Here is a 22,821-nt window from a genome sequence, read left to right as displayed (position 1 = left end):
ATTCCAGACAGCAATTCCTTTAGCCACCAAAATAAGTATGTTAGCCACTCTGTTCCCCTCAGGGATTTTCATGTCTTACTTCCCTTTGTAATATACCTTTGCCAGAGGTAAGTTATGTCATTATGATCACAAATGGGAAGGAGCAATTTCATTATTGCAGCTTATTACATGTAGATCTCAGGACATGAGGTTCTCCCCCAGAGCTGCCCCTTCTATACATACAACAGCTATGTGAGGTAAGTCAGGCTGTGAGAAAATGGTCCAAGTTACTGAGCAGGTATTTGAACCTGGGTGTCCGCAATCCTACTTTGGGGGCAAGCATGAGAGGATGACAGAGATGCATGTATGCATGGAGACTAAACTGCCCTGTTTTCCAAAATGGTGAACTTTCAGTACATAGTTGAGTCCCTTCAGCATTTGGTGCACAGAATATACAGAACATGAATTAACGTGAACTATTTTCTGACCACTTTGTACCAGACATCTGTCTATTTTCTTTTTTGCTCAAAGGGGATGTGGGACCATTGAATAATTAGGCACATGCAAATGGAGGAACTGATAAAAATGGAAGTGCTAAATTTATCTATAGAGCAGAAAGAGGAACAGCAACAGAGTCACTTTTCCATCTGATTCATGAGGCATAAGTATAGAGCTGAGGTATTCAATCTGTGCGTCCCGCCTCCCTAGTGAGGCATGGCTAGCCTCTAGGAGCGTCGCCAGGTATCTGGGGGGAGAGGCTGGGCTGGGCTGTTCTGCTCTGCTGCACGTGCTGCCTGTTGACTTGTTGCTTTTCTGCAGCTGTGAACGAGGTGGGTGGGGCAGCGTAAGGCTGGGAGGGTGTGTGAAACATGGAGGGGAGGTGGGAGAGAAAGCTGGCTGGGCAGGTAGGCAGAGATGCACAAACGGCACAATCCTAGCTAGGTCTACTCAGAAGCAAGTCCTATTGTGTTCAATGGGACTTACTCCCAGGAAAGTGGGGTTAGGATTCCAGCCAAACAGTCTCTAGGTCTCAGTTTGCATCAGTCTGCAATTAGCAGATACACACAAAACAAAGTCTTCCCCTCCCCCAGCAGATTTATCACTTCCCCCTCCCTTTCCAAAACCCTCCAGGTGTGCTGCTAACAAACTCAGGGCACAATCCTAACCAGGTCTACTCAGAAGTAAGTCCTATTTTGTTCAATGGGGCTTACTCTCAGGTAAGTGTGGTTAGGATTGCAGCCTCAGAGTGCTGGCAGTCTTGTTTCTAGTGTATAATTATTTTGGGGGTAACTGAGGTGAGGTGTTGTAATGGAGAGCCGTGGCCAATAGCTACAAGGATCAGGGGAGGTGCAAGCCAGAAAAGTTCGGGAACCACTGGTATAGAGTATACATCTTGGGTTTTCAAGTACTCACCAAGTTTTCCCATCAGTTAACAGTGAATCTTGCTTTACAACAAGACTTTCTAGACAACGGTTGCATTTCTTTGACTATTATATCTCACTGATTTCTACGGTGCTCAGCATCAGTAGTTTTCAGAATTGCAGCAATAGGGCTGATACTCAGAGGAAATTAAGCATTCCCTTTAGGAAACATCAAAAAGGCATCCAGATATTTTCAACTTTTATCATTTCAATATTTGTTATCACCTGCGGCTGGTTCTGGATTAAAATCATCCAGATCCTCAATTAACCAGCAATGCTATACAGCAGTGTTCCTCAACCAGTGGTACTTGTACCACCGGTGATCTTGAGGTGGTATCTGGTGGTACACTTGGGACCTTCACCATGTAGCAGCGAGATCAGCAACACAACAGCACTAGGAGGCTCAGCTTGGTGGGCAGAGATCCAGCATATGCTTTTGTCATGCTTGAAAAAAAAGCCCTTGCATCCACCCTGAGCCTATTACCCATGTTTGTTGCACAGTGCCTGGCCCTCAATGTGGAAGTAACTGGTGATGACATCACCGCCAGTTACTTCCTGTGGTACTTCCAATAGATGGACCATGCAAAGTGGTACTGTGGGGAGCAAACACTGAGGAACACTGCTATACAGTTCTGTGAGAAAGTCCCATTGGACTCTGAGGGATTTATTTCAGTGTGAACATGCCAAAACTGGGGCAGATTGTGTTGCTAGTTAGTTATATAACACTTTCTTCCCTTCCTTTTAACCAATTCATCTGCAGCCCTGTGATGAGAGCAACTGTTGCCATTTAGGCCCATACTGTCTTTAAGATCAGCCAAGATAAACACTCTGGTGTTCACTCAGGCTGACCATAACAATCTTTTAGACCCTGATTTCCAAATGAAATATATGCTTAAGGCATTAAATATAATCCAAAGCAATGTGTGGAAATAAAAAGAGTCTAAACCAAGAAATAATGGCCATGCATCATAAGTTTATGAGGCTTACCATGAAATCTATATTGTTATCTTCGTTCCGAAAATGTTCCATCAGTTTCTCAAACCGCTGCTTTTCTCCACAGACCTGAAAAGGAATTGCAGATTGGTTCATTTATGCATCTGAACACTAGAGGGAGTGCTAAAAAAAACACAGACAAATTTTCTGCTACACTGAATTCATAGGAGTTTTGAACTATGTTAGCACTAACCACAACAATCACTGTTTAATGCTCATCGAAGGAGAGAGTGGGAAATCCCTAATATTTCAAAATCAAACTTGAACCATTTATCCACTCTGCATCTATTACAGTGAACCGTAGTGGTATCCACTTTTTACCTGCCTTGCTCCTGTCCTTTTAACAGTAGTCTAACATGCAGAGATAACACAAGTGAAGCTTTGCTTTTATGACATGTGGTCATAAAACTCCTGTATGTCAGGGCATAACTCCTGTATGTCAGGTTTCTCTTAAAGGGGAAGACGCAAGGTCAGTGAAAAAAGGCTGGCAACACTAGTGAAGGTTCACCATGTCTACAGGACATATACTTTGGGGCCCAAAGCCCCAAACCAAACAGAACATCCATGAATTTATGGTTAAAATAGTTCCTGATAAAGTTCATGCTAATGTCAAGTTCATTATGTTACAGGACCTGAGAGCACAACCTCGATGAAGACTCTGTGAGGCTGAACTGCTCCATGGATTGCAAGCATTTTAGACTGGATCCTACCCACCCTTCAGTTCTATGATCCTCACCTCCACCTATGATCCTCCTTGACCTCAGGGATTTGGGGATTGTGAAGGACATCCTAGTAACCTCAGTAAGTTTCCTTTACTGAACTGAACTGAACTCCTCACTGAACTGAGAATATGGATGACTACATGACATCATGATGGGCTGCCAATAGTAGCAGAGGTTTTTCTGGCTCCTGGTTACTCAATATGAAGCACAAATATTATCTATGGGCCTGACCAATGGACATAATGCTACTGTCTGGAGCAGTATATCTATGGCATGGCAACTCAACCTTTTGCAAAGGCCATAATCAAGCTTAAGAATCTGAGACATGTTAAATTAATATTCTGTATTTGACTGTATGCTGGCAGTTATGTAGAAATGTATGTTCATTCACAACTGATTAACAGCTCCAGACATTCAGAGCAAAACAAAAGACCAACTTTTCATTTTCATCTGTCAAAGTTATGCTCCAAAATGAATAATAATCTATGCTGGAAAAACTACATGTATTTGTCCAGACCCAAGGCCAAAGGCAGTCATGCCAGGAGAGCACTCACAGCCTGTGACCATGTTTCAAGAAGAGATGATGAACTGCCACTTCAAGATACTGAAGAGACAATGTTTGGAATTTTCTTGTAAGCAGAGCTAGTCTGACATAAGTGAAGCTGCTTTTTTCTTACGTGAACAAGCATTATAATGCAAAATATGACTGAATAGGTGGGTAAACATAGCAAAATGGAAAATAAATTCAGAGCAACAGATTCAGAACAGATGGGAAAGATAAAAGGAGGGAAAGAAAATAGAAAAATGGCAAGTTAAAGGTCAAAAACAACTTCAAGTATTATTTATTATCATGAGTAATGGATTCCAGTCAACATCCAGGTGTTTTATGTTCTCCTGTGCGCTGCTATTTCAGATCAGTCTTCTAATATACATCAGTGGTTTAAAGCCTCCCCAGTCCAATATGTTATCATTGCCTATGTGGCACTTTCCCTGAAGTTCATTGTATTATCAGCTCTCAGAATGGTGAGCATTTTCATACATTTCTTAAGAAACGGCATATTTAATAGGTTCAAGGATATCTAAGTGGCCAAACATAATTTGCTGGTGCCCACACATTGGCACTCTAAGAATTGTTCACTGTGTCAACTAATAAACAAGACCAGACAGTGGTTGCTATGATCAGTTTCTCAGTGGAGAAAGGATAAGTGTATCCACCAGAAAGTCAAGGAAATGCAGGATCAAATTCCAACTCACCTATGAAGTTCATTGGTTGATTCTCGCAAGGTACTTACTCTCACTCCAATCTAAACCACGGGCTTGTTCTGTGACGAAAGCCCAATCCACCTAACTAGCACACAGGCATAGTATGTGCTCTGTAGGGAGGGGCAGAACAGAAGTGGGGAGGGGGTGTAATGTGGGGAGGGAAGGGAGGGGGAGGATCAGGCCTGGGAGGGGGGCAGGAATGGCAGCAGTGGCTACCGCCATATCCAGACTCCCTTCCTGGGCCTGATTTCCAGTTATGGAGTTGCTCGGACTTGTACCAGCGATTTTGCTGGTGCAAGCCTAAGTAATACCATACCACCTGCTGAAGACTACCCTGTGGGAAGGGGACAAATGCCCCTTTCCCTTAGGGAAACCTCTAGTAGCCTCTCTTTCTGCACTGGATACTTCGGAGGCCATTTTGGATCTGCTGCACCACTGCACAGAACATTAATTAGGATTGGGTTATTGGTTGAGAGCAAGTTCCATTTAAATCAATAAGATCTGTATCCATGTAAATGTGTTCAGGGTTGGGGACACAGTTAAACAGTGAAGACACTTGCAAGGGACCATGTAAGTATGCTGCATAAGTTCAATCCATTCAAATAGTTTTACTTAGAAAACAATCCATCCAGGACTCAAGGCAAACATGTATTAAACCAAATGCACTTTCTAAACTATTAAATCCTAATGAAAGGAGCTGATACTTTGGACTACTATTTCCACGAGACACACAGGCCAGTTCACAGCTGTCAACATTGATGCAGAGAGTTGTAAAGTCCAATGCAGATGGGCTTTATAGACAAGGAGAAACCTCTCCAGAGGCAGGGGAAACAAAGCATTTGGAAAGCGACTGTTACAGTTAAATATTTACACTGTGACTTCCAAGCAAAGAGATGATTTCTCGGTGAAAATTCTCTGAGAGCCAGAATGGTGTAGTGGTTCTGGAGTTAGATCTATCCCCACTCAGCCTTGAAGGTTCCTGAGTGACCTTAGGCCAGTTTCTATCTCTCAGCCTCACCTACCTTTCACATCACCTTTTAGAGAAGTAGATGGTTTAGTTCTGTGGCAGAAATGTCAACTTTTGAGGGAATGAATTTCCAAAAAAAAAATGCATCATTGGTTTCACATTATAATATTTTCACAATATAATAGTGTCTCTGGAATGGACTGCCATCGTAAAGCAGGGTTCCACTCTATATGAACTGTAGTCCAGGAAAAGGATATATTGCTTGGGTGTTTATGATTGTTCTAAAGCTCAGCAGTACTGTAGACCAGCCCAAACCCCAGCCTGGGGGCCATTTGCAGCCCTCAGGAACCTCCAATCCGCCTCTGGCCCTCCAGAGACTTACTGAAGCCCACGCTAGCCCAATGTGACTACTCTCAGCACGAGGGCTGACTGTTTGACCTCTTGCGCAAGCTGCAGACCGAAGGCTCTGTCCGCTGCTTGCTGTTTCACATCTATGAAGCAGCAGCAAAGGAAAGGCCGGCATTGCCGTGTGCAAGGTCTTTTATAGGCCTTGAGCTATCATGAGACCTTCATTCATTCATATAAGTCCCATCCCTAATATATTCATTTATGTAAATTTATTCAAATTTTAAATATAAATTTTTTTCCACAGCCCCCAACACAGTGTCAGAAAGATGGTGTGGCCCTCCTTCCAAAAGGTTTGGACACCCCTGCTGTAGACTATTAAAAATTCCTGCACAAATTTTGGCAGCACTGGACATACAAACAAAGATAGCTGAAACAGAAGCAAAGTCTATCAAGGCCCAAGAGCCAATGGCCCTTCCACTGATAAATCCCATGCTTGTGCCAGCCATTGTCAACTAGTAAACTGCTGTACACATTACGACCCAAAACATTTCTTCCACTGTTCATGTGGCCTATACAGCAACTAGAATATGCACACAAGCCCTAGGACTTCACTGAGGCTTCAAATTCTAGAATGCTCAGTAGTAAAGCACAAATTTGATGTAGACTTCATTTCACAGAAAACTCAGGTTGGGATGGGAGTCAGGGAAAAGCCATGAATATGATCTCATGTTAATTATGCTTAATGTCACACATTTTCTCTCTCTCTTTGACCCATTCTCCTCAGGCTACAATTATTTCTTTTTAGCACAATGGCTTTAAGTGCTTAGCCAATTTCACTGTAGGCCAGAACTTTCTTACAAGCAAGCATTACACACTTCCAGAATGTTCAGAGAACAAAAGATCAATTTTCTTGTAAACTTCTGGTTAGGTTAACAGCAGTTTAATGTTTAGCAGGCTGAAAATGCTTTTTGTTTTTTAAGAAAGATGACTGTACCGTTTGCAGATTACGGCTCTGGGCAAAGACAATGGATTCATGTTTTCCAACACATCCTGCTATTACTTATAAAATTAAATAGCTGCAGTGACCAATAGGAACACAGCTTGCTTCTTGTTTGCAATAAACTCCCCTCCTGAGTTGCAGTACATAAAGTGAATTTCAATTAATTTCTGCAAGCAGTACACAATATACTCTTACTCCACTGCAGAGAGATATAACAAAAGGCAGGCCTCATTGGCCAAGCTATTTTTTTAACTAGGTCACTACAATTTAAAAAAAAAAAAAAAAGAAATTGAATCCTTCTATTAGAAGCCCAAAATTCTGATGCTAAGATACTGTATTTACTTGGAGTTGTGCCCTATTTCAGTAGATTTTTTTTTCTTATAATCTCATCCATAGCCCCTTTAATAAAGGGGGTGGGTGGAAATGGTTGGTGCAAGTCATTTCCCCTGTCAACTCAGGGCCCAATTCTATCCAATTTTCCAGTGCCAGTGCAGCCATGCCAATGGGTCATGCACTGCATCCTGCAATGGGGAGGCAATCACAGAGGCCTCCTCAAGGTATGGGAACATTTGTTCCCTTACCTCGGGGCTGCATTGCGGTTGCACCGGTACTGGAAAATTGGATAGGATTGGGCCCTTAATCACAGTAACACACAACTGAATTTTGATGATAGTACAAATGATAGTGGAGCAGATGCTACACTGATAATTTTTTGCTTATCTTTATACCACTTTGGAAACAGGAAACAGGTTTGATTTGTCTGTCCTGGACACGACGATAGCTAGCAAGTTTTTTATAGATATCTCATTTGTTCTAATCCACATCTTGGACCACCTGCACATCAGACTGTCTGGAAATGTTTATGTTCTCTAAAGTTTATCTTCTGTTGTAATCTACAAGCATCCATTTTTTTTTTCTCTTTGCAAATCTATGCTGCAAGAGCATCTGCAATATCATCTATTTCAAAAGATTTACAAAGTTACTAGCAATCCAATTCCATCCATTACCTCCCCCCACCTATGCAGTAGTGCCAAAATGGTGACCAATCTTGTGGAGAGAAACTGATATATGTCGACTCCACACAGACATTTAAAAGACTGAGTAATTTAAGGCGCAAGACTTATCACTAGGATCTTGCAACCCATATCTACACACATTCATGTCTTAACAGTTTATGAGACTGTTGTAAACAAAACCATTCAAAGCAAGCCAGAAGGCGAGAGTTAAAACCAAAGCATAGTTGGAGTATATTTTATTGCATGAGGGATGATAGCTACAATTCATTTCTTATAAATAAAATAAAATGACATAGAACAGGGAGAAGGGGGGGGGGTTCCCTTAGAGAAAAGGGAATGCTTGAAATCCTATTCTGCAGTTGCTGTACTGAAGAGTAGTTCTCTGTCAATTTTTTAAAAACCCATAAAATAACCCATCCAACAATTGTTAGTATCACCATAATAGACTCATAATCCTTCTATCCCAGGATGTTTTAGAGGCTGGACCAAACCAGATTAAGCACTGGAACCAACTCAAAATGTCTGCCTGACTTCCTGCCCAAATTAGCTGCTCATAAATAAGAGCTTAGCAGATCTCCACATTTCATTTTAATAAAGTGAAGAGCAACTTTCCTTTGACACGCAGTGGCCAAACAATATAGTGAGACTGTAATGAATGTAATTTATTAGAGCTGGGATAGCAGAAGGGAACATGCTAGTACACAAACGTTCTGAAGGACAACTAACAGTGTATAATGTCCAATAAAACAGATGTCCAATTTAAAAGGTCCACATCCTCATAGACATCTAAAGTCTCATTGGCGCTTATTTCAAGGTAACAGGATTGCAGCCTAACTCATTTTAGGGTCCTTAGATGATATGTATATTGCAACAAATGCAAAGTTTGTTATAGCACAACCAGAAATCTTTCCTGAGAACACCACTTCAGGGATGCAGGGACATTTCATGTTCTCAGCATTTAAATCACATTATTTTTGGCCCGATCCTACTGATGGGTTCCACCATCAAAACTAGCTTTTCAATGGCAAATCACACTTTCTATCCATTGTAAAAGGAGATTTGGAAATGGGCATAGCCACCAATTATTTTTTTTTTCTGGTGGAGGAGAGGTGGTCATGGATAAATTACTGAATCTGAACCTGACAGAAAAATGGGTTAAACTCCTACAAAGTGAAAGAAGTGAGGAAAAGCGGATCAATGAAGAGAAAGAAGAATAGCATGTGAAGGGAGGAGCAGTTAAAAGCAACCTTAAAAATTTTTATTTGCAAAAAAAATCCAAATAAGCACATGGATATGAACAAACGTTATACTGTACATCAGCGGTTTTCAAACCCTCTTGGAGAGTTTGCACTACTGCAAGTCCTTGTGGGAGCAGAGGGGAGGCAGCTGTGGCGGGGGGAAGGCAGCGATGCGATCTCCAGGATTGCGATACTCAGGAGGGCTGCAGGGACTGGGATGTACTCACCAGTGAAAGTGGAGCAATTGCGGAAGTGGAGTGCGATCACTCCACTTTCACTTCTAACAAGCTGGGTAGCGCTGCAGGCACTCGCGCAGGACTCCCCACACCCCCTATAGGCTGCTGCAGGGACTGGTGAGTGCATCCCAGTCCCTGCAGTCCTTCTGAGCGGCACAATCCTGGGGAACACATTGCTGCCTCCTCCCTGCCTCCCTCCTGCCCCCGCCCCTTAAGGGGAAAGAGGCCAGGGCCTTCAGGCTGGGGCGTTGTGACGCCCCAGTCTGAAAACCACTGCTGTATATCATGAGGCCCACTGACTTCAGAATGATTCTTCTTCTAATTGACAGTCTGAATTGATGTCAGAAGTTTCCCCGCAAATTATGACTACTGTCACTGGACTACAAGTGGAGTGAGATGCCTTCTGGAACTTTTACCCATCGTTGACATCAATTAATTTATGAATGATGCTGCATTACTCCCAGACTGTGCCTCATGAAATAAAGATTAGCCAGCAAGCTTCAGTCAACCTTATCTAACAAAACTGCACAGGCACATGCTGTTTCTCTGGTTAATGAGAGTAACCTACCTCTTTAAAATTATCAAATGCTGACAAAATAATTTCATGTCCTCCTCGTACAAGACAAACTGCCGCTAACAGTTCTAAGACCAGCGCCTTTGTTCTATGCAAAGAAAGAGAGAGAGAAATCAATTACTATAGTGTGATGACTCAGCATACACCAGATAGACGCAATGACATCTGAAAATAATAATTTTAAGGTACCACTGCTGCTTCAGTTGATGGACCCAGCCAATACCTTCAGGCAAGTTGTTGCAAAAACTTAGTACCTCATCAGGTCATTGGCCTGAAGTCCCAATTCTCTTAAAACTGCTTTGTTTTTCAAATGAACACATATATAATTCATCCATTTCAAGAACACTAAAGTCTAGTATAGTGGTCACAAGTTTAGATGAAAGCAAACCAGCCGGAGAAGGAATTAACTGGGGGCTGCAGTGTATGTAAATTAGTGGGTTCTTGCAGAGCAACTCTGAACAGACAAAAACTAATCAGCTGCACACAAAAATCTCCAACACATAAAAGGGTCTTTCTTACCTGGGATTCTTATTGTTGAGGCTTAGTGCAATTTCATTAACAGCATGGGGGTGTGACATGACCATATTGAATCCATACTAAAACAGAAATTGGAAATAGAGTTCAGTATTTGCAATGTATTAATAATCTTTTTTTTTAATGCGAGCCATTGCACACAGAAGCAAACCAAGATTGTCTCCAAATTGATCATGCAAAAGAGAGGCTGACTCTCTGATAAGTATACATGAATATTATAATTTTATACAATAATTAAAATTGTCATACAGTAACTTTAAAGTGGTGCCCTCTTATATTTAGTAGGGGGAAAGCAACTATCCCTCTTTATCCCAGCAGGGCATCTTTCCCAGGGCCATTGCTGGGGTCTTATCTGTATTTTTTAGACTGTGATCCCTTTGGGGACAGGGAATTAGTTATTTGATTTATTACAATGTAAACTGTTTTGTGAGATACTTTTATTGAAAAGTGATATACCAATAGTCTTCTTCATAGTAAAAATAAATATATTCCTGATTATGACTTTCTAGCATCATACTTTACAGCTTAGCTGCACAGTTAGGTGTCAAGCTATACAATGTAATGTGTGAAATACAGATCTATGTCCAGCATTTGCCCTATTCCCTCCTATGATCCAGATCGTACCATAGCTGCTCTTTACCAAAGAAGAAAGCTCTGAAGACCATTGCCACCTAAATCTTTTTATTGTCTTGGGAAAGATGAGTTAGTTATTTTCTTGACTTGGAGGAAAGAAGCCCACTTCCCCCTGCTAAAGGAGCAAAGATGCACTTCTAGAGTAGTGCTCTAGTGCTTGATCGGGGGAGAGCAACTGTCCTTCAACCCAGTATGACATCTTTCACAATGGATATTTGCTGGTGTTTCTCCTGCATCTTTTTAGATAGTGAACCATTTCTTGATTTATTTTTGTGAACTTTTTTGTTGAAAAGTGGTACATAAATATTCTTATTCTTATCCTTACACAATAACAATATCTGAAATTTCCTGTCCTCATAAAAAGTTGCCCATACCTGGTAATTCATTATGGCACGCAAACACATGATGCAGACATGAACGTCATCCTTTTTACTCACTAATCTTGAATTTTTTAGTGTTCTTCTGCTTGGTAAAGTGTTATACCTGCAAACAAAAGGGTAACCTAATCAGCAATTGGTACTTGAGCCATTTCTGGCTTTACATTGCATATGCGCAACAGGGAGCAAATGTATACACCACTGGCTTCATACATATCACCACCATTTTTTAGTTATGAGAACATGCTCAGGTTGTAAAATAGGTCATAGTGCATTTTTTTTTAAAGGTAACGACACAAACCATGTTATTTAAGACATTTCAATGGAACTCATAAAATACAGCACAATTGTTTGGATAGTATAAACACCATAAATTTCTTCAGTCCTGTGAGAAATTCTGAGGGTCTTTTGCTATAAAGTAGAGATTAGTGCACTTGAAGAATACTCTGCTAAATTTCTCAAATTTCTGCATCCTCTACAACATTTTCTGGGTTTATATATGCACAAAGAAAGCATTATCTACAACAGCAAGAGAAGATGCAATGGTGTTAGTTTAATAACTGTTTACACTGTGTTCATAATCTGGCACCTGTCTGGTCCTGGCACTCCCTCAATAAACAATGTCCAAAGCATCAGTTAATTATTCTTGTGCTACTTAGGCCAAAGCAAATCCACTTGTTACTTCAGAACGAAGTCTCTGAGTTGGCAATGTCTTCCTTTTTAGCATAATGCCTCTGCCAAGTGTCACTTGCCTAAAGCCTACAGAACTAGTAGACATACAGCAAGAAACACTAATAAGTATGTGCCTACACTTGCAAGCAAAATGGAATATTATGTGCGTACCTGTTCCCGATTTTCTATTACAGGGTGTGCTAACAGGAGCACACTAAAAAAAATTGACTTCATGATGAATATCTGAATAGTGCAATAGTGATTTCTTTGGAAGGCACTGATTACTAATTCACATGTTTTAGTGAAATCCAGTGGTGTAATATGCATGAGAATGCACCACTTCAGATGACAGGAATCCCTCATCTGAATACATACTGACACACATATGATACACAACCCTTATGTGTTACGTGCAGCTCACCGAAGAAATTGAACCCAGGCTTCTTCCTGGTGTGCTGCTTTCTTATTCATGGGGAGTTGTACAACTTCAGAGAACCATAGTTCTAAATGGGTGCTATTTCCATCTGCAAACTGAAGTGGTACAGTTCCAGGGAAGCTGCAACACCAGGCAATTTATCTGCTTCTTTAGATCACTGTGTGTAAAAATGACTTTTTCAAGAGCGGGCTACTAAAGTATCAATTTTACTAGTAGATTTACAGAGCATTCCTATGCAAGTCTATTCAGAAGTGTTATTTATTTCAGTGGGACTTAAGGTAATGCGTACATAATTGAACCCTAAAGCCCTAAATCAAGCATTCACATCATGTGAATACGAAATGCACAGAGATTAAGGGAGAAAGCTTTGCTCCCTATTTATGTGTGTTTATCTGGGCTGAAAAAACGTTCTTTGTGTATAGCTGTATGTCTGGGCGGTTCTGTTCATGTAATCAGGAACCCTGCCTTTATAGTAGACCAGTAGTTCCCAAACATTTTAACAACAGAACCCACTTTTTAAAATACTCTGTTGGGACCCACATAGGTTTACAAGACTTTAAAAAAGGGAGAGCTAGATATAAATTAATAAATAAAATTTATTTATTCATTAGTAAGTAATGAATAAGTAATGATAACCAGAAAGTAATAAGTAATGATAACCAGAAAAAAGACCCTCGGACATTTATCTCTCTATATTTACACATGCTTGCAAACTGCAGGAACTGAGCTCTTTGCACGGTAATTAACAGATACAGTATCTGATTTTTCAATATCCTCAAGGCTTGAGTCAATGACTTATCTGATCTTTCCATCAACCTTTGGCAACCCACCAAAAATCAGGTTGCGACCCACCAGTGGGTCCTGACCCACAGTTTGGGAACCACTGCAGTAGGGAGAGTAAATCAGAAAGAGAACGGCAGAAATAAAAGGGTGGAAGTCAAGAAGGAAAGGCAGTGGGAGGGAGACACACATGGGATCTGATAGAGGGATAACAAGAACGGGAACAGTTTGAGCAGGCAATAATGAAAGAGATTGAAGAGATGAGGCATGGACTGTGCCTAGAACTGCTTGGTCTAAACCTCTGGATGTGGAAAAGATATATGATAAAGAGAAGATGGAATAAATAGGTAAACAACACATACAGGCAGGGCTGGTGGTGGCAATGAATAATACTTGCTACCCACATATCTGCAGCTGATTGACTGTGCTGGATGTTGCCACTTTCCTTAATGTACTGGTTCATACAGTAGGCAACCTAATATGGCTAATATATGACAATATCTTCCTAGCCCGAAACATCTGTTCCAGTGACCTGCCATGTGCATTTACTGCTGCCACCACCCCCTACTGCCTTTAAATGCAGAAATGCACTTAAAAATCCTTCTAATAACGTGATTTACCAGCAATATCATTTTAATAAGTAGGTATAACTACTCACAGCTTACTTTTTTTTTTAACAATCCAGTGCTATTAACTGCCAAATAAAATAACCTAGTGTTATTAAACTTACATAAATAAAAGGTAATATTCCAAAATTGCTTTAGTGGTTATTTTTAATGGCTGCTTTACCAAATCAGATAGCATAATTTTGCAAAAACTGGGACCCTAAGCAGAAAGCAAGTTCTACTGAAATATATGAAGCCAAAAGATATTGGTCTGGATACAATTATAATTACATCTGCATTTAACCAAAACCCTTACTTACTGGTATAAAGCAAACATTAGTTTAACAGTATAGAGTTCCATGGTAATATAGTACAGTATAGAAAAATATTTCCTTTTGTGCTCACTAACAGTCTTGCCTACTCTCATTGGTACCTACTACCATGTGATGATCGAAATCACTATGTGAATATCATGGCTTTTGGACTCACTGAGCATTCTCTTAAGCAAGCATTCTAGGCCATCCAAGACAGCTGTTGCTACAAACCAGCAAATTACAGGGAAAATTCTCATCCTGTGCCCTTTATTTAGCATGGAATCTGAAACTCAGAAAATTCATCTGGGACAGGGTGACCAGATACAATGGAGGATTGAGTGCCTATACCTTTAACCATTGCATATAAGAGGGAATTAGGAATTTTAAACCCTTTCATGTTGAGCTGCACCTGCCCAAATTCCCTCTTCTGTGCAATGGTTAAAGGAATAGGTCAGCCATTTACAACCACTTTGCAGTGGCACATTAGTGTGCCACAAATTATCCCTAGGTTTGTTGCGAAAATTTGGGAGAGGGTCATTGGGGGATGTGAGCCCCCCATTGGCCGCTCGATGTGCCTTGTCAATTGTCAAAAAACCGATGGTGTGCCTTGCTAGTGTGCCATGAGATGAAAAAGACTGAAAATCACTGTTATAGGTATACTGTCCTCCATTGTATCTGGTCACCCTGATCTGGGAGCAACACCTGCAACACTGTTTCAGAGACTGTTTCAGAGACTCATACATACACTGGCACTTTCCATAACTTTCAAAGTGAGAGATTAACTACTTTCTCCCATCATGACTCTATGTCTCTAACAGTGATGAACAACAATTGTAAGCAATGGATATTTCCCTTTGGCACAAAACAAATCAATGTGACTGAATTCACTCCATTTGGAGCCCCCAGCTGAACATAAATTGTGAACTGAAAGACACCTGCATACATTCATGAGGATATATATATTTCAGATAGGTTGAAAGTTTAAATATAGTTCTGTACTTGGCAACAGACCTTCTACAGTTCTGTTCTTTTACCACTCGAGTGCAGTTCATCATGGGACTAAACATCATAAGCTATTTTAGCTCTAATATTAACCAACCAAGCTAGTTTATGTTATCGTTTGAAATAACTATTAAAATACAAGCATATCCTTGTCGTAATTTCCAATATTCCAACAAATCACATTTCATTTACACTCATTTCCCAATACTGCTCAAGGCTTGCTTTAAATGGATTTAAGAGAAAAGAAAAACTTCTGAAATGTTGTAAAAGAACTAGCAAAATGTCAGCATGCTCAAATATAGTTTTCCTCAGAAAGGTTCCAAACCCTCAGACCTTATTAATAATGCAATTCAGGGATAATTCTCACTTTAAAATAAAAACTTTTACTCAGGTGCATTCAAATACTGAATACAGGAATGACCCAATGGATGTGAAGAGCATATGCATGGCATGTATAGTTAGGAATACGTGGCTACAATCCTATCCACACTTTCTTGGGAGTAAGTCCCATTGACTATAATGGGACTTACTTCTGAGCAGACATGCATAGGATTGGGCTCTGTGTCTCTTAAAAAAATACTCCTCCTCAGATTCCAGAAAGGAATGTGACAAAGATTTTTTTTGTTTTTGGGTCACACACCTGATTCTGGACATGAGCACATTTCACATTTGATAGGTCATATGCCTATTTTGTACCTGAGTATACACAGCTAAGAACACAAAGCAAAGCAAGAGCCTTCTTTGTATTCCTTTGAAAATTCATACTGACACGAACTCTACAACATCTGAAAAAATTTTCTCAACTCATTTCCAGATGGTTTGCATCTCTTTCCAAATGCCTCAAAACCTAAGCAGGTTTAAAAAACTAGGGGTGCAATCCTGGGTCGCCCTTGGGGTGTTGCGACGCCCCAGTCTGAAAAGCCCTGCTCTAGCCAATGAGGGAAAGTAGACATATAAGAAAAGAAATGAAAATGTCCTTTCTTTCCTTCTCACAAATGTGGTCCATATTGCTAGGAAAAGTGTACATGCATAGTTCAGTTATTTGAGAATGAAACTTACTGGTGCCTTTATGAAACTATTGGGTGCCCTCCCTCCTGTATGGAGGACCTAAGGACTGCTGATAGAATGCAGTGGAGAAATTTTAGCATGGCTGTGATTGGGAAACTATCTATTCCCTTCCAAAAAAAGTAGCAACAAAGATAACTCTATTCATACTTCATGTGCTATTTCATGTTTTTATCTGCATCAGCAGCACTATCTCTGTTTTCCCCCTTTTCAGGTCTGGTATTTTTGGAGGTCTGGTCTAGAGGGTAGAGCCTCCGTTAGCCAGAAGGTCGTCAGTTCGAGACCACCAGTAGCTCCGTGAATGGCAAGACCTTGAAGTAGCTGACAAGCCAAGCTGAGTTATTCCATCTGCTCTTTGGTGTGAGCAAAGAAGGGTCTTGGCTGCCCTTCATGTGAGAGATGAAGGAGCTGCTTCTCAGCCTGCGTGGGAGGCAACTGGAAGCCGAAGTGAGACCAGAACAAGAAAGATCCATCTGAAATGGTGTGTGGTTCTTGAAAGAGAGAACCTTTCTATGATTGTAAAAATCCCCTCAAGGGATTTAGAAACAGCCTGCCTATGTAAACTGCCTTGAATAAAGTCAGAGGAGTAATTCGATGACCAGAAAAGGCGGTATATAAATACCCAGTTGTTATTATTATTATTATTATTTTTTTAGTGGGAGGAAACACCATCAGCTACCAGTTCAATCGTATCCTCCACCATTGTACAGCTGTAAAGCTGGCAGAATGGAAGACAGACTATCTAGTCCATGGGACATCATCAGCTGGAAAGTCCTGTATAAACCCTATTGAAATGAATGGAAATGGCACAAGAGAATGGCAGTGAGTATGCTTAGCTCCCATTCACTTGATGAAGTCTACAAAAAATACCTTTTTGGCACATTAAACATGTGCCGCTACCTTATAAATGAGCCAAGTGTTTGGTAAATCTAGCTCAAAATGGTCAATACTGATTGGCAGAGGTTTTTCAAGGTTTAATTCGTATTGTTCCCAGCCCTACCTGGACAAACAAGGAAATGAATATAAGAGCTCTTACACGCAAAGCAGATACTCTACCACCAAGCCACAGCACTTCCTTTAATTCACAGATTATATACAATGTGAGTTACTGGAACAGACTTTGTATATAGTCTTTATGCTGCAGGCTGATGGGCTGGCCTTGAGAGCTCCACCAGTACTGTGTGAGATTCTGGAAATAAGGAGACTAGGATCTGATACCCCATTCTGTGAAATGTAGTGTCATGAAACTCACTGAATGACCTCAAGCCAGTCACTATCCCTAAGCTCAGCAATTTTCAACTACCCTGGTGGGCACAAATAGTCTGCAGGTGTGCCACAGGAATTTGACGGAGGTTCATTTATTAGTAGGGCCATTGGGGGATGTGAGCCTCCCGTCAGCAGCACAGCATGCTTTGTCAATTTTAAAAAGTTAATGGTGTGCCTTGACAATTTTATAGCACCTTGTCAGTGTGCTGTGAGATGATAAAGGTTGAAAATCACTGCCTTGGCCTAATTACCTCACAGGGGTGTTTTTAATTGTATGCTTAATTGTATGATACCTTAAGTTCCTTGGAGTAAATAAGGAATTAAAATATAGCCAACAGCAAACAAGTTCATGGGACCCAGCCGTTTGATATCTAGGACATATCAGCTGTTAACTGAATAAAACGTATGTAAAACCATTCTGATTTAGTCAAGAAAAGGTAAGGCAATACAGAAATTGCACATGATCATGCAAGGAGTTTGTACTGGAGATTCTGATCCCATAATATGAGTATGAAGATCATTGCCCAGAGTAGGCCCGGAAGACCACTGGCCCCGAACTAGAGCATAAGGCAATATCCCTGTAACGGAAAGCATATATATGTATGGGTCAACCAATTTTACGTACCAAGTTCTCTGCTAGGCGTTGCCTCCATTACATTTCAACACTTGAGACAATGGGGTGCTTTGACAATTGACTAGGTGACTTTGGAAAAGGATTACCTAGATTCTGTGCATAAATGTAGTGTCTGAATTATGTGGGGGGGGGGAGAGATAGGGGTCCCTTCAGCCTCATCATTTGAACATTGCATAAATGAGGAACATATACGTGGGTGGTTGCCATTTACAACTACCCTTGGAATTTTAATTCAGTTTAGAACACTGTATAGAGATAAACCGAACTTGACTAGTAATGGGTTTTAATTTTTAGGTAGATTTAAAAATAAAAGTTCCCCCTTGAAGACAGTGACAAGGTCTGAAAATAGGCCAAGCAAAGCCTTAAAATGCAATAGCCTGTTATGAAATACTGTCTAATAAAAATCAAGCTAAGCAACACAAAAATGAGGCACTTCCTGTGGTGTATTTATAACTGATCACAGACAATGGGAACTCAGAAAAAAACAGTTGTCTTTTTGTCCCCAAAATTCCTTTCTAAATTTTTTTTTACACTTATACAGAAGTAAGCTTCAGCATATGAAATATAATGAGATAACACACATCTCAGATATGGAAAGGTCTTTGCCTGGAACCTTTCGCGTATGACATGGAGTTACCATCATTATAACACATGGAAAGCAGTGTGAGAGGACCTGCTGCCATGTACTACACAGCGTTCCTGGGTGTAGATTTACACCCATGACTTACGAGATTTTCCGGCTTGAAGCCTCACCAGCAGAGTGTAAACTGAAGCCGCTCCAGAGGCAGTTGGGTGAAAAGCAGCTCTGGCGGCGTTTGAACTGAAGTTGTTCAGGCAGACAAACCATTCTGGTGGCATTTTGAGACACAGATGAGCATGGAGGAGAAAAAGAGAAGGTGGCAGTGAGGAGCAAAAGAAATGGTGGTTCAGAGAAAGAAGAAAGGCATAGGAGGTACAGGGTGGGCAAAAGAGGAGAAGGTATACAGTAAGGGGGTCCATGGAAAAGGAGATGGACAGGAAAGGAGAGGAGAGGAAGAGAAAAAAAATGTAAGCAATGTACAATGCACACCTGAATTTTTAATTGCTGTTGCAAATATCTCCCAGGGGAAGGGGGGAGGAGAACATGACTGCAATCCGCATAATAAAAACATTCTACAATGGACATACAACCATCGATTTACCACATTTTCAAAATATGTTTTCTTGAAGGTCTCTGCAGTCTACACAGCTGCACAAGAGATACATTTAAGTGCATTTCCCTACAAACCACCAAATGTCCAATAACAGCTACATTATCTTCTGTAGAAAGCAGCCACATTTCTATAAATAGCTATCATGCTCCACTTTAAACAATACATCTTCCATGCTTTCAGATCAAATCTAGCCCGAACATCTGATCTTCCTCTTTACTTTTTACTCACGTGCTCTTCATGTCAGTTGCATGAGTCACTTTTGCATATTACCAGTTCTCAAAATTCCCTCCAAGCTTCTGCTATGTCTTGTTCCACACTACCACATAAGTTAAGTTACTTCCTACTCTAAAGTTTACCCAGCGCTCACGGACTATTCCAGAAAAACCTCGAGCAGCTTTACATATAGGTGTATGTAGATTCAAGCATAGTAGGTATAGTAGGCAATATAAAGTAACAAGTTTATACGAGGCAAAAATGATCCCTTTTTGTTTTCCAATGTACACACCGCATTTCACCACAACCTATGCAACCAGTGCTTCCTACAGAAAGGCCAAACCGGCTGAAGCAGAAATTATGGTAAACATAACATATGATAAGTGATCCGACATATGATATAGTTTAATTATCCTTGCCAGCTTTATTTCAATGAGCTCTGTGTACAGTATTTGTATTTTCACATCACAAGTGCTGATTGCTTTCGCAATGTAACTACTACCATGTGCCAGAACTTAACTGCTTTGCAGTTTCACAACATAAGTAAAGAGGAGGGCACTCCTGGAGACTTGATAGTCATTTGCCCCAAAATCAATTGCAAAATAAAAGTGACACAAGATTAATCTAATCTTAGCTCATCGCAATTTTTTTCTCTCTCTCTCAGCAAATGTTTACTTTAATAAATAGCTTCTAAGATTTGGCATTATGAAGAGAGTAGACTACAGAGAAGAGTCCTTCCCACATAAAACTCTCTTCTTTTCCTAAGGACGCTCTTACCGTAGAGTAGAATGTCTGCCAGAGCGGGAAATGCTATTACCAACAGGAGAGGGTAAATTACTTCCACGGTGTAGATCCTCAATGGATCGGCTCCAAGGTTTAGATTTATCCATTGAGTTTTCCATATTGTTTTCCAAGCTTTCAAAGTCAAACCTGGAAAAAAAAATAGACATGTCAATGCAGGTTTGTAAAAACACAAAATTAACCTAAAGTAAACTCTAAAAAATGAGAGTGAGCATGAGAAATGCAGATAGCATTTTCCTTCCTGCCACTGAACATCTGCAGATTTACTATGTCCCAACAGATTACAGTCAAGGATAAAGCAACAGAACACACTGCAACACATTTCCCCTTGAGCTGGAACAGAGTGCTAGTTTTATGAATATTTCACAGTAAATTTGTATCTTGGGAAATGAGTAAAGGGCTGTCACAGAGATTGAATTGAGAAAGCACCTTACAACCTTATAGAGACTTTTCCTAACTTTAGCACAGCTTGATCTACTGATGATGACAAACCTCCAGAGCTGCCTCAGAGATGTAATCTCAGAGCTCATGTCATTTTTTTAAAAAAATAAATCAAGAAGCTTTGTGCTCTAACTTGTTTGAACTGTCAATATGCAAGTAGGCATTTGCTCCAATGTTGGCCAAGACTGAGGTCTAAACATATGAAATGCATTACTGTAATCATTACACATCATTCTTGATTTTTTTTAGTCCTTGCCCAATATAGCCTGATTAAAAAGAGAGTCAATTCTCACTCCCTTCCTCTCGCACACACACATGCTTTGAGATTATTTCTCAAAATTTACCAAATTAAAGAAGAGAAAATGGCACACAAAAGTGCTTGCTAGCCTTCAATTTTAAACTCTTTAAAGCAAGCACATTTTGGTACCATATGCAATTTTTTCTACATCAATAAGGTTTTTAGAAATGTGTAATTTTCTGCTATGAATCTAATTTTAATAGAAATAAAATCCCAGTCAAGCTCCTTTCTGAGCAATAGAAACATTAGGATATCCAGTACACAGCTTAAAAATAAAACGGCATCTCCATTCATCCTAGAATCAGCAGTCCTGATTCAGAGAACAATGAGAGATGGTGTGTGTGTGTGTGTGTGTGTGTGTGTGTGTGTGTGTGTGTGCACGCGCGCTGCAGGATTCATTATCATGATGAGCATTTGGAATGGAAAACAGGCAAATGCCCCTCATGGCCTTGACTATCTATTTATTAGGTAAGGAGGCAAATGGGGAAGCGGAACTGAAAATCCTCCAAGTCATCAACTTCTCCCCAGTAGCAGAACAGCAATGTGAGAGGTTTTCATATGGGAAGTACATATGGCATCTGCATTACTTCCCCACCCCCACAAAGTATTTTTTGCTAGCAACCACACCACTGCCACAGTCAGTCTTACTCCAGCTATTCTTAAGGCTAACTCAAATAGTACAGACAGGGAAAGCAGAAGTAGGACTGTGGTATACTTTGCTTTCCCTGCTTCTCCTGGAACATGCAAAGTGGAACACGTGGAATGACACTTGGAGTTCACTGATACTAAGATAGGAAATCCTTCTGTGCAAGCTAGAGCAGAAGCAAGAGAAAGAAAGAAAAATGTCATTCACTAGTACTTTTGCTTCCCCTACTTCTATAGAACTGGTTTGCACTGATACATTCTGAAGAGTGACCTGCAACAAGAAGTTACACCTACCCAGCTCTAATGCCCAATTGTCTCAGACAGGTCAATTCCCATTCCTGCCCCACCCCCAGTATGCTGCTATTTTCCCCCTCAAAGTCCCATAGCTCCTAAGGCCACTGAACAGGTTCAACCCATATCAGTTGGTTTTGAGGTTGTCTCCTTTTTCTTTCAAATTTCCATACTTTTCTATCTCTGCATACTGAGGAAGTCTCCCCAAGTATGTAAAAACCACTTGCCATGTCTGTGCTTGGCCTCATTTAAAATACAAATTGATAGGCACACACACGCTTGAATTCACTATCTGTATATAGATGGACTAGCTGTTATGTGTGTAGAATACTACACCTCAGTGTAGTGAAGCAAACCACATGGTATTCCACATTTTCAAGCTGTTATATTAATAGCACTAATTAACATTGACAATATTCTCTGTATAATACATTGATGATAATAATTATTATTATATTGTCATTATATTTACAGTTCTACAATATACAAATTTTAGCAGTGTAAGCAGATATCTGAAAGGGATCTTTTAAAGAAAGGCATTTTACTGTTACAATGAGAGATTATTGCACCAAATTTGCTCATTCTTTAGTGCACAGTGATGAATACCGACACAAGAAATCAGCCCACATTTTAAATGGGTTTGTTTTTCTACTGTGGGAATAAATGGGAAGCCATGTCTTACTTACGTGACTGCATACTGTGCAAAAGACAAATACTCCACCAAAACATCCAGACCTTTGTTTTCTTCATTCAAAAATTCCCTGACCCAGCTGTTAGAAAAAGCATGAAATTAGCACATCTGTACAAGGTTTGTGCAATGAATCTTTCTTAGCAGATAGTTACAAAACAGTCATTATTGAAATA

At 40.3% G+C, this 22,821-nt stretch overlaps 1 protein-coding gene across 7 annotated transcripts in view; it reads right to left on the bottom strand.

The window, feature by feature from the left end:
- Positions 1-22,821, bottom strand: part of FMNL2 (formin like 2) — a 215,902-nt gene that overhangs the window by 47,156 nt on the left and 145,925 nt on the right. For all 7 annotated transcript variants that reach the window (XM_066611970.1, XM_066611966.1, XM_066611972.1 and 4 more), the window contains exons 5-10: positions 22,644-22,727; positions 20,259-20,411; positions 11,299-11,407; positions 10,277-10,353; positions 9,752-9,845; positions 2,388-2,462 (exon numbers count right to left, since the gene is read on the bottom strand). In XM_066611970.1, coding sequence (XP_066468067.1) covers positions 2,388-2,462; positions 9,752-9,845; positions 10,277-10,353; positions 11,299-11,407; positions 20,259-20,411; positions 22,644-22,727 — 592 coding nt within the window. The remainder of the gene's footprint in view (positions 1-2,387; positions 2,463-9,751; positions 9,846-10,276; positions 10,354-11,298; positions 11,408-20,258; positions 20,412-22,643; positions 22,728-22,821) is intronic.

Source organism: Tiliqua scincoides, chromosome 1 (assembly GCF_035046505.1).
Source record: "Tiliqua scincoides isolate rTilSci1 chromosome 1, rTilSci1.hap2, whole genome shotgun sequence".
In the NCBI taxonomy this organism is placed as follows: domain Eukaryota; kingdom Metazoa; phylum Chordata; class Lepidosauria; order Squamata; family Scincidae; genus Tiliqua; species Tiliqua scincoides.
Note: the sequence above shows the minus strand (reverse complement) of the source record. Positions and strands in the feature narration are given on the sequence as shown.